The 13,036-nt window shown below is 38.7% G+C and overlaps 1 protein-coding gene across 3 annotated transcripts in view; it reads left to right on the top strand.

The window, feature by feature from the left end:
• The window catches only part of spock1 (SPARC (osteonectin), cwcv and kazal like domains proteoglycan 1), a 106,790-nt gene that overhangs the window by 71,173 nt on the left and 22,581 nt on the right, over positions 1 to 13,036 (top strand). For all 3 annotated transcript variants that reach the window (XM_085133943.1, XM_085133933.1, XM_085133929.1), the window contains 3 exons: positions 2,612 to 2,726; positions 6,938 to 7,070; positions 11,061 to 11,181. In XM_085133943.1, the coding sequence (XP_084990069.1) occupies positions 2,612 to 2,726; positions 6,938 to 7,070; positions 11,061 to 11,181 (369 nt within the window). The remainder of the gene's footprint in view (positions 1 to 2,611; positions 2,727 to 6,937; positions 7,071 to 11,060; positions 11,182 to 13,036) is intronic.

The following is a 13,036-nucleotide window of genomic DNA, read 5'->3' as shown; positions in this document are numbered from 1 at the left end:
ACAATGGCTAAACAAATTAGTAGTGGTGTCTGTGAGTAAGACTGTTGCTCTTCTGCAGAAACGGTTAGCGTCACACAAAGAACACACACATAATTTGCTCCATATTTTTCTCCTTTATGAGCTCTCAGTTGTAAAGCAAAGCATGGTTTATCCACCGCACGTGTCATACAATGAATCATATTTACTTCATGCTCACAGAAGAGGACCAGATTTTTTGCACTTTCTGTTTCTTTATGGAAAAAATCATATCTGCAGCAGAGAGTGGGTTTATTTATAGAAATGTGGTAAAAATTGAAAACTTAAAAAGTAAAATCACTTTTACTAAGTGCAATATGATTGTTACTTGTGCAATTTGACTTATACTTGAGAAATACTTGAGAAAAGCAGAGGAGAGACTACTGTGGTGGAAAGTGAAAGAGAGGTGGCAAATGTGCTGCAGTGCACCTGCATTACAATTGATTGGCCGGTTTAACCACCAGTGCTGCTCACTCAAGCTTTAAATAGATGGATAAAACTCTCTGTCACCCAGCACTCTTTTAGTCGCTTCTTCTCTTCTCTGCCTTCTCTCCATCCTCTTTATCCTGTCATCTTCCCTTCTCTTTTGATATCTTTTTTCTTTCCTTTCCTTAAACTTTCATCCTTATCTTGGCTCCTCTTTCCTCCACCTTCTCCTGCTTTATTCACCCTTTTTCTCTCTTCCCTTGTTTCTTGTCCTGGTTTCACTTAATTTTTATCTACTGTAATTCTTCACCTATCCAAAATACTCTCAACACCAGCTGAACACAATTTCATTTGGACTATCATTGTCTCTATAAAGTGACTTCTTACTGTTTACTACATAAAACGTACATATGATAGGATCCTCTGTGATTGGGAGTATTTAGGTGAATAAACTCTCTCCCTCCCTTATTTGTATGTGTGTGTGTGTCTGTTTTCCAATTTATCTAAGAGTGGAGGTCGCGCAATGATCCCAAATTGTCCTCCAATCCTCTGTTAACCAGGTACCTATCCACCCCCTCTTTCCTCCATCCTTCCTCTGTCACTTTTTCCTCGTTTCCTTCATCTCTCATTTCCTTGCAGTGGTAATGCCATCTTTCAGCTAAGTGAAATAAGATGGGTTTCTTCCAGCGCTGATAGATGGAGGTGAGGACAGGCCCCCAAATCAGCAGGCAAAAGAAGCACATTGCACAACAGACAGCTATCAGGAGGGAGGTTGACCTTCCATCTCTCTCTGCATTCTGGAGATTACAAGAGGCCATGCAGGCTTATAAATGTATTTTTGCATCTGTGCATGCGTTTCACGCATTGTAAGGAGGAAAAAAAGCGTGCTGCTCATTTATGACAGATGTCTACAAGGGACTATGAATCTCTTTCCTTGAGACTATCTAAGCTTCACCATCTTTAGTGTTTGGTTTGTACATTTTCCTCAGAGATAAAGAAAGCTCTTCCATAATATCTGACAGCTCCAGATATTCACAGTAGCACATGTTTACAATTTATATACATAGCTGTTTTATATATTTTTCCCAAAGATTGTTGAGATTGCAGCACCGTGTTCGGACTTCTGGACAATTTAATGATGATAAAGTATAATGCAAACCGTAGCGCGGTGTGTGATCAGGTCAGAAACTACTTGATGTTGGCATCAGACACCAGCTGTGGCTCAAACACAACCCATTAGTTTCCTAATGGAGACAAGGCCACTCTTGTTTTATGATGTTAGCAGCCTCATGGTAATGACTTGTACATAATGCTGGGCTTTGATCTATACACTTTGTACTCACTCTTAATTAACTTAGGATTTGAAATCATTTTTTGTCCACTCACTGCGGGGACAGCATGCAGTCTCCGTATGTGGTTTAAAAACCCGCTCCGTCTTTGATCTCATTTTATTAGCTTTGTCTTGTCACTCGGGTTTGTCCATTTTAAGGGCTTTCATCTTTCTTTTATACATATCTGGTATAGACTGTGTAATTGACAGAATTACTATGACCACTAGTCCAGAGTGCACTGGCTGATGTTGGCTGGCCTCTCTCACTCCATTTGTGCTAAAAGCTCTTGTCTCTTTCTTTTACTCCCACTGTCGCTTTCACCTCACACGCCTCCTATGGGGTGTTTTTTTGTTTTTTTCCCTTTTCCTCAGTCTGTCAAATGAAAGCGGGTTTGTGCTGTTAGCCTAGTGTGAAATGACACAATGCTCAGAGTCAATGAGCTGCTTTGATCTTTTGTCATCTTGGACACCAGCCAGCTGTGCCTGGCTGCCACGGCAATAATGTCACTCTGGAGATTGATTTGGAGGAAGATGGGGTTGACGCTCGGAGAGAATAGTACTCATTAAGCAGCTCACAACGCGGAAAACTCAACGTTTACTTCATACCTTTTACCATTCTTCTCCTCTGTCGTTTTCTCCAACTCATTATTTTTCTGCCTGCTTCAGTTAGTAGAACATAAGAGCCCGCCAACTGTAAAACCAAAAGAGGAGCCGGATGTTTTGCTGCATCAGTTTTCAACCCCAGCACTTCATTGTGCTGATGCTCCTGTTCTACGTGTTTCTGATAACTTATTCTTTGCAGCTCAGAGATGAAGTTTGTTTCTGCTTTCTCATTTTTAGGACCAGATGCCACCAAGGATCCATGCCTGAAGGTTCGCTGTCCTCCTCACAAGATCTGTGTCAGTCATGACTACCAGACGGCGATCTGCACCAATCACAAGCAGCCAGGCCACAGGTAAGAGTCAGTTACAGTGCTTTGCAAAGTCTTCAGCCACCCCCCATTTCTTCATGTTTTGCAAAGGAAATGACTTGAAAGTTGTATTTGGTACAGCCACCTTTATTCTTCAGCACAGCCTGAACTCTCTCAAGCAAGATTTCTTGTACTTTGAGTAATTGTTGGAAATAGTTCTTCAGGCTTCTTGAAGGACATTCAAAGCTCTTCTTTGGATATTGCCTACCTTCTGTTCTGTTGTCTGTCAAGATGATCCCACATCCCACACTGGCTCTGGGGAGGCCAATCCATGATTCCACTTTGTGTGGAACAGTATGAGGTATGCTTTTTGCTACATTACGAGTGTTTCAGGTCACTGCAGAAAAATCATGCAGTTCCCAATTACTTGCATGGTGGATCAAAATTTATTTTTACTTTTAAAAAATGGGGTTTTTTTGCTAAGTTGCCTGTTATGTATAGACACAACAGTGGTTTGTTCCTTGAGTTAGGTGCCTTTTTAATGTGTGAACACTTTGTTGTTAAATGTTTTAACAAACACAGAAACAGATACAAGGACTGGACTGAAAATGAGTGGAAAAAGCAGCCAATGTCTAAGAAATGCTTTGAAAGACCTTCAGAAAGGTGAAGACCACTTTAAAAATTATAAGAAGGTCTGGCTCCTGGGAAACAAAGCATGAAAAATGAGAGATTTGTTATAATTTTATAAGTTATAATTTAAGTTTGTCTTTAACAATGGCCAGCATCTAAATTGCAACTAAGAATAATGTAAAGCTAAAAGAAATCTTAAGATGGAGAAAAATACTGGAGTGAGCTTGTACTTTTTGATGAAAGGGACACACTATTATAATGTGAATCTCCAACATACTCTGTTGCAGTCTTTACAACACATCAGAAACAGGTTTGTGAATGTGATTATGATAATTCAACGTTAATTGTGTTTTTGAGCAGTTTCGAAACAGTTTCAAAACACATATTGTCTTTGTCATATACCGAAGAGCAGCGGGAGGTTTTTTTTTCTCACTCTTTAAATCAAATTTGTGCTATTAAGCGAGCTCGAAAAGCTAGAACTTATTATATCTTTTTAAGTGCTATGCCAAGTTTAACTTTAATATCCTAACTACCTGCAAGGAAGTTTTAACAAATGACATCAAGCAAAAGCAAACAAGTATCGTTTTGTGTAATAACTGAGCGTGCTTCAATGACAGACATTGGCGTACGTATTCCCAACACCAATTAATTTTAATTACACTATCTGTTTGCTCTGTCGCCACCCAATTTGTTTGTGTTTTCAACCATTGCCAAATTTAAGGGTTTTCAGAAGACATCAGACTATTTCTCTGTCTCTGTCTTGGGTTTAATTGATTTCCTCAAGTCATTAGCTTCTAAGAATCTTGACTATAATCCTTTCTTTCCCTCCATTTGTATTAAATTAATTACAAGTGCTATTTTCGCTCTAATGTGACAAATTATTCACCTGGACTGTGAAATTTCCAAGTATTATCATTCACCCGAGCTTTTGACAATGATATGTATATTATTTTGAATCAATTTAAGATAAACTAGTTGCACCAATTGGCATAAAACCGATTCAGTGTCCTCCTAGAGGCCAAATCCAAACTTTGTGGTTCTCCAGACATTGGCAAACACATGTTGTGTAATAATTTACACAGTGATGAAGTATGTCCTGTTTATCTAGATTTTACTCACTGCTTCCCTGTAAACAGCACACACAAAAATCCTTATGCAAATGAATTTCCTTTTCTAAACAGCTGTCGACACAAAAATCCCGAGCACTGTTTCGTCTTCCTCTTCAAACAGAAGGTTTGAGTATAGAACTGACTTTTCTTATTGGGGTGATAATATTTAGCTGCAGGCTTGAACGTCTACATTAGCAACCAAGCTGTAATTCTAAAACCATTATGGAGGCTCGTTTGTAATTTTTCGCCCCCTCTGTCCCGCTGTGACGGGGTTGTACTTATGTCAAATCAGAAACTTTACAGACTACAGCATCTTGGAAACTCTCAGCGGGTAGCTGAAATATATTGTTAGATGTGGGAGATAATGATCACTTTCTTTTGTCTGTTTGAGATGGAAATATCGCTACTGTCTTGTCTTCTAATAAAATGATTGGGAGATAGATGAGGGGAAGCGTTGGCCTTTGTGATGAAGTTTTGTCTACATTTAGCTGATTGTATGGGTTATTTTTCAGTGATGTGTGCATGCCTGCTGTTAACTAACTAGTTTAGTTAGTTTGTTGCGCTCTTAACATGATTTTATAATGGAATAGACTTAAATGTACATTACTGGGACAAAGTCTTGAACGACCCCTCATTTTGTATATATTTTGCTTTGTAGGAGCCAGACTGATTTTTTTCAAAGTAATCAGGAGCAATAGTTCAGTTATTCAGGCTTTCTGTAGGTCTGTCTAAGTTTTTCTTTGGACATTGGCTGCTTGTTCACTCATTTTCAATCCAGTCCTTCTACCTGACAATTTTTTAAAGATTTTCAGGATTTTTTTAAGCCCCTGAACACTGACCTATGAATCATTCAAACATCAAGAATGCACCTAACTCAAGAATGAACCCGTGTTGTGTTCACACAGATAGTTTAGCAGAAAACCAGTTTTAAATGCTGCAGTTTGATAGGCATGAAATTGTACTTTTTTTTTAGTTTAGGAAACTGGATGCGTAGACAACAAAAGAAGAAGTTACAAGCCTGAAAAAAAACTATCTACAAAAGATGAACAGTACAGGTTAAGAAACAGTAAAGAATCCAGCAAAGACCTGACACAGGACCTGAGAGACAAATATGGCCTTCAGTCGATTCATCTACTGTTCGCTGAAGCCTCATCAGAAGTGATCTCAGTGGAAGGATAGCTGTTAAGAAGCTATTCTTAAGGAAGGAAATGGGGAGTTTAGGCTGAGGTATTCCAGATTACACAAGAAGTGGACTGAAAATCAGTGGTAACAGGTCTTACACGGTGATGAATCCAAATTTGACATTTTTTAGCTCAGATTCCTGTCAGTATGTACGGAGGAGGTGAGGAGAGATACCACAGTGAGTGTCTACAGCCATCTGAGAAAGACAATGGAGGCTCTGTGGAGGTGAAGACTATTTAAAAAACTCAAAAAGCTTCTCTCAGAGAGGTCAGGCTTTGTTCAAGAATAAATTTGGTCATAACAAATATTGATTTTCAGGCTTGTTAGAATTGTTTTTTGTCTTATACACTGTATTTACATGTAGGTTTGCACATGTTTTAATAAATGTGGGGTGACTGAAGATTGTAATACCTTAATCCTTTGCTTTTATTATCTTGATCTTATTTGGTGATTTGTTGCATTTTTTTAATGTATTTTTTTATTTGGTTCATAGATGGTTTCCATGTTTAATCCTTTGACCTTTGGCTTATTCACTTCATTTCAAAGCTGCGAGCTGTGTTTATTTAAATTTTAAAATATTGGATAAATAGTTGCATGTTTAAGGATATTTGCCAACCATTTTTTTTATATTTAGTATCTTTTTTGTAATGCTTGTCTGTATATTTGATTAAGGTATTTAATTCACTTAATGAACGAGTCTCAGGACTGGATAATTTAGCCAACAATGACTTATTTGCTGTGTATGCTGTAAAACTTACCAGTTTACATAACTGTACATGAAACTGTTGACCAGAACAAAATATTTGTGAAAACCTTTCCAAGTTAATATTCCAATGGAAACGTTTTTTTGTTTTTGTTTTTTTGTTTGGTTTGGTTTTGGGAGGGGGGATTTTTTTACTATTTTTTGTTCTTGAATATTTTATACATATCAGACATTCACTTGGTCAGAGGTGTTCTCCAAATTGAGAAAAATTACAGAAATTTACAGAATTTTCAAGTCTCTTCAGCTTTATTATCTGCTTCATAGATCAGGAGGCAGCTGGGTGTTCAATGAGAGCACTTAGACAGAAATTGCTGCAAGATTTGGATCAAACGTAATTATGCTGCTTATTGAAAGGGACTTCTCAGAAAATCTGCTCCTTCTAACTCTGACAAAAAAAAAGAATTATGATCATTACAACAATTTCCCTCTGCACACAAATGTTATTATGCCTATACTATATGCACTACTAAAAGTTTGGCTTCTGGCTCTGTGTAATCTTTTACTTTGTATGTCAAAAGTCAAACACATAACTGTCTAAAACATTGTTTGTAATGTTTTTTTCTCTCCACCAGTGTGAAACCCAGGAAAGGCAGTGTAGGCCACAAGCATAGGCTTGAAGCTGGTGCTCATGGGAAATGCAGGCTCTGCTCAGCCCTCCAGTCAACTCCTGTTTGTGGTTCTGATGGGCACACTTACTCCTCCGAGGTGAGACATAACTCTGTTAACATCATTGGAATATGAGCATCAATAGTTTTGATGCTCTTAGTCAATGTGCTCATTCTTCTTCAAATTCATCAGTCGTCACCTTTTCTTCCTACCCAGATGCCTCCACTGCAATGATTTATTTTGAACTGCAGGATCCCTATAGTCTGCTGGGCAAATTTCTCAAAACATCACATTGCCTGTGATGTCACTGGGCATTTTGGAAAAACTGTTCACCCATTGTCCCGTGCAATTCTTTCTAGCCACTAACTCCTACCTGTAAGCACCTCCTGAGCTACATAAAATCACACATAGCCACAAACTCACCATGTAATTAGAAAAGACATTTCACGGTTTAACCTTTGTGATAAGTCAAGAAGAAAGTAAATAGAAGAAGTAAGGGCTGGGGGAGGCGAAGATCGATATCCAGGGGCAGAAAATGCCGTGAAGAAGTGAGGCTCCGTCCTTGGTATAACACACTGTAGATTCTTATTGACGTCCATGTTCATCTTAACTTCTTGTCCTTGTATTCAACCCTTTGGTTGTCAGCAGTGAAACACAGTCCAATACACCGAAACCGTAAAACATAATGGACAGCACTTTAGTGTCTTACACAGCTAATTCAAAGTCTTAATGACAATTATTGGCAAAATGCAGCAATCTGGGAGCTGAAGACTTTTTGTCACTTCTCGCTGTAATGTATTCCAACATTTCAGTCAGGAACTTACCTTAACAGCGCAGTTTTGTCTGATGAGACACAATCAATAAAAGTAGAGCAGTATATGTTTTTGTGTGTTGGAAATTTTTTTGGGACATCCCAACATTAAGCATGTTAATCTCCTCAGCTCCTTTGGAAGATAACTCACTTCAAGACATACTCTAATCCAATACAATATTTTGTTTGTGAATACTTCCTAAAATGGAGTGGCAGAAGTGTTTTTCTGATATCGCTTCTGAAAAACAGTTGTTGGGAACACATGTATACTACGATCATTATATAATTGTGTGATATATTGTAGTGTAAAACACCTAATCTGACATTTTGTTCTACTCTATAACATTCTACTGGCTGCTCAATTGAACTGTCAAATGTACAAATATATATGATTGTGAGATTTGGATAGAATTTTTGTATAGGCTATATAGATGTTGGCACTCACGGTGCCCTAGGCAATTTCAGTGCAAGGTTTCATCAAGATTGGTCCACTTGTCTAGAAGGAGAAGGGAACATACATGCGTACATACACACATACACACATACATTGATCTTCATAGCACGGTGTCACTGTGGTTGAAGTGTGCTGTAGATTCAAATAACCTCCATAAGCTTCCATTTATGTCATAGTTAGAGAACATCCATCCATCTATACATTTTCTTAACCACACTGTTCCAGTTCAGGACTGAGGGGAGAATTCAAATGAACTCAATTTTATTTATATAGCACAAAATCACAACAACAGTCACCTCAAGGTGCTTTATATTGTAAGGTAAAGACCCTATAATAATACAGAGAAAACCACAACAACCACTTGACCCCCTATGAGCAAGCACTTGGCAACCTTGGCAAGGAAAAACTTTTAAGAGGAGGAAATCTCTTGCAGCGGTCTGCCACGACCTGCTGGGGGTTAGGGTCATAGGGTAGGAGGTGGAGTACAAAAATAATAGTAAATAAATAATGCTAACTGGCTAATAAACATTTTCATGCGCATCCTTATGTTTTGTTGACCCATGCACCTACCCAGACCTCCATCCTTACTGCACCAACGAAATCCACAACTACACCTCCAACCAATCTAGTATGACACAAACTGCGATTATCAAGGTCTGTGCCCTGACCCGCAGAAGTCGGGACGTAGGCCTCGCTAATGACCAACACTGCCTGTGAGCTGGGACTGAGCTGAGGAGGAGACGTGTTAAAGGCGAAACAAGAGGAAGAACAAAAAGCCGGGGGAGGGCTAGGAAATCCCTCTGCTCTCTGTGGTAAATTAGTTGGAGGGGTTCAGTTAGCTGCTGGAGTGATGGGTCCCTGTGGCCCAACTTAAACTCTGCTCACCAGTGAGCTGCTGGTCTCAAGCTTATTCATGTTTTATTATTACATTACATGCCTCCCTCATCATAACCACACACACACTCTCACACACACTCAATATCCTATTAAGAGGACAGTGCTCTTATCTCCTGAGAGGCTTCGGCCCACTAAGTTAAATCCATTACTTACTTCCTCTTAAATCATCCTTTCTCCTCTCCTCTCCCCTCGGCTTCTCTCCTCACCTCACCTCTATTTTTACTTGACCAAGTCAGGTGTTAAAATACTGTTTCATCAAAACCACATTAACCCCAGGAGAGAGACAAACATAAAGATTCATGGTGCCTCTCTCTCTCTGACAGTGACTGCGGGAGGACATCCATTTCCCCCACCCTCTATCCCCACCCGTCTATCTCTCTTTCTCTTTCTCCCTCTCCCATCTGCAGACAGCTAATTCAATATGTTGAAAACAGGACAGAGCACTGTTCCTTTGTCAACAGATTTCATTAAGCAACATTAGCGGCGCTATCAAAGAGGTGACAGGGAGGAAATGATGGATTTGAATTAGAACGTGGGAAATGAAAGTGCTGGAAGGATAAGGCTAAGCCTGTGTAAGGCGTGATATGCGTATAGATGTTTATGCACCGTCATGGTCCCACTCTGACAAATCCTGTCGTCATCATCTTGCAAACAGAATTTACATATCTCATTTCAGTTTTCATTATTCCTCTTGGAAGGGTCTGGTAATTGGATTTTTTTCCCCCCAACTAGTCCAAACAATTTCTTATCCCTCACTTACCTGAAATGAGATTTATGCTGTTAAATTACATTCAGAAGTAGTCCGTCTTGCTTTTTGGGTTGCATTAGGTTTGTACTGCAGTGAATAATAGAATGTCAACGGGAATCTCGGTTTCTAATGGCGTGTCTACATGACTGCCTAACGGACATGTCTGTTCATCCAAGATAAATGACCAATCCTGTATCAGCAAATGTTTTCCATAATCAGCTCAAATAAGAAATATTCACGTTTTTGTTTTGTTGTCATTTCATATATAGAATAATAAATCACCATGGTTTAAACATACCAGCTAAGGAGCGCCATTATTTGTTTTCAACTCAGGTAACATCCAGTTCCCACATAACGCAGCTCAGTACAAATTCTATAGTAAACACTCACTTCCTGATGCTTGCCAAATCTTCCAAAGTTCATACTTGTTTGCATGGTTTGAAGAAAAATGTTTTTGCTCATAGTTACCATCTTTCAGTTCAGTCAGGTCAAAGGTGTAGATTCAGGGCAATATTTTGGACTGAAAGTGCTCGTGAGGTCAAAGTGTTGCCTCCTTAGACTGCAGTATATAATAGGGATCTTTAATACACCCATGCACTCTGGTTTTTATTTTTTATTTCTTTCCCGCAAACTTCGTCAATGATTTCGTCAATGACAGCTTGTTGTCTTACACTCTACATAGCGCTTTCAAGGCCACAGGTGACATTATACAACATGCAGATGAATTTATTTTTATTTATTTAGCTATGTAGTATCTCAAGTGTAAGGAAAAAATGTTTGAAGGATTTTGTATTGCTCATGTTAGGAATAAAGTGGAAATTTCAGGAATAAGTTGAGAAGTGGAAATGTTTAGCATAAGGTCAAGTCCATTGCCAGCTATTTCACTTACAAAATTAACTATTTCATGTTTAGTTTTATTCTGCACCATCTCTTCAAAGCCCTTATATGTATCACCACACTGTATAACAAATTTATCCTCACAATCCCAATTGTTTTCTTTGAAACACTATTTCAGCATTTTTTTAATCAAAATAACGAGTTTATTTTCAAAGTTTTAACATCATTCTCAAAACGCAAAACAACAACAAAAAAACTTGTCAAATTAGTGTTTCCTTTTTGCTCTTGTCATCAGTGATGGTGGGAATTCGACCCTGAAAAGGTCTTTGTGGTTTTTTACAGTGTAAATTGGAGTTCCAGAGCTGCCTGTCTGGGAAGAAAATCTCAGTGAAATGTGATGGGCTATGTCCCTGCTTGCCCAGTCAGGAGCTCAGCAAACCACTGCACAATGGCGAGAAGGCTGGTGAGTACTTAACTTGATAGTCATCTTTTTTCTTTAACTATCAGGTTTAAAGTTGCTTCCTTTTTATCTAGGCGGTTACGTAGTTAGTTGTGTTTGCCTTTATTTGAGCTGAAAAAGATTATCTGCATTTTAGCAATTTTCAGCTTCAGAAGCACTCTACTATGTCTCACCAGACACACACACACACAAAAACATCCTTTCACTGGTAATCCCTCAAACTCTCTGGTGATTCAAAGTGTTTCCATCCTTTTCCTGTCACCCCTCTCCTTACTTATGTTATTTTCTTTCCTTACCGTCCCATCACCCCCACCCATTCTCTGACAGCTGCAGGGATCAGTGATGGAGTGACTGTGTGTGTGTCTTATTGTTTGTCATGGAAATAGGATTTCAGCAGATGGATGGAGAGATTCTGGTAGAGAAATGCAATCTAAAGGAAAGCAGCAAAGGAAAAGGATGGATTGTTATCGTTACAGACTTCCTCTCTCACAAATAGGGGATTGGTGGAATGGTTTTACTTTGTGTAGTGTTGATCTATCTATCTATCTATCTATCTATCTATCTATCTATCTAAACTTCATACAGAAATCAAACTGTACTCTCAGAGGTCTTATCTAATTACTATTTGATTGTGAAGCACTTATAAAGCTCCCGAAGTTCATCAGGCAAAAAAAGGAAAGTGTCTGCTAATTAATGACAACTCTTTCTTTATCTTACAGTCTCGTCCATTAACTTAAGTCTGAATGAGTGGCGGGAACAGAAAGTGATGCGGTTACAGAAAAGTGTTTTAACAACTTGACTGCTGTCTAATTAATTCCCTTCTGTCTTTGCTCAATAAAAACTATAATTATGTGTTTGGTTTGCTAAGAGTCTGGCTCTGAGAGGGAACAGAGTGGATGAGTTTGTGGGAAAAAAGGAAATCTATTTCCAGATCTTGGACACTGTCAGCATGCAGCATTGGGGTCTTTTTCTGTCTGGCTTTCTGCTTTGACTCTTTTCACTAAGGTCTGTTTTTTCTATTCCTATTTCTCATTTAAATAAGTTCATCTATGGTTTTGTCTTCCTCTTTTTATGACTCTCACTGTCCTTTTCAGCACAAACTGTCCTAAAAACCATCCATCAGATAGCAGGTCCAACCAAATGTTTGTGCATTCAGAGGTGGTAGGGATGAGTGAAATGTTTGTCGTCTCCCAACCTGATAGAATCTCTCATTAGATCAGCAACATAAAATGGTAAACAGATGGGGGTGGCAGTAGGTGAGGAAAACACTCTGCGTATGTGTGAGATTGTGTTCCTGTGGTAACAGTCAATAGATTGCATCAGGTTGATATGTGCAGTCATTCGACTGTGTTTACGGAGTTTGAACATTTGTACCAGACTAGTAAATATCTCACTTCGCACTACACCTGCGTCTGTAACTGCAGGACCATAAGCGTCACTTTATCAGTAAACAGTGCTGTTGTGTTACTGCCCCTCTGTGTTTGCTTGTTTCGGTTTGGTTTCTCTGCTTAGATTCAGACACAGGAAGAATGACAGATGGTGTGCACTCTAATGTGTACCTGTACAACTGTTCATGCAGGCTATTATTTTAATATTCACTTTAATTCGATTTAATAAAAAGGAATAGATGATAAAGTTTTTTTTTCTTTTTTTTAATTTTGTTTGTTTTGTCATATGCACAGTTGTAAATATGGGAAAATGTACATTTATTATTAGATATACAGTGGGGCAAAAAAGTATTTAGTCAGCCACCGATTGTGCAAGTTCCCCCACTTAAAATGATGACAGAGGTCAGTAATTTGCACCAGAGGTACACTTCAACTGTGAGAGACAGAATGTGAAAAAAAAATCCATGAAT

This window comes from Neolamprologus multifasciatus, chromosome 2 (assembly GCF_963576455.1).
Source record: "Neolamprologus multifasciatus chromosome 2, fNeoMul1.2, whole genome shotgun sequence".
In the NCBI taxonomy this organism is placed as follows: Eukaryota; Metazoa; Chordata; class Actinopteri; order Cichliformes; family Cichlidae; genus Neolamprologus; species Neolamprologus multifasciatus.
This window is presented reverse-complemented; position numbering and strand designations above follow the sequence as displayed.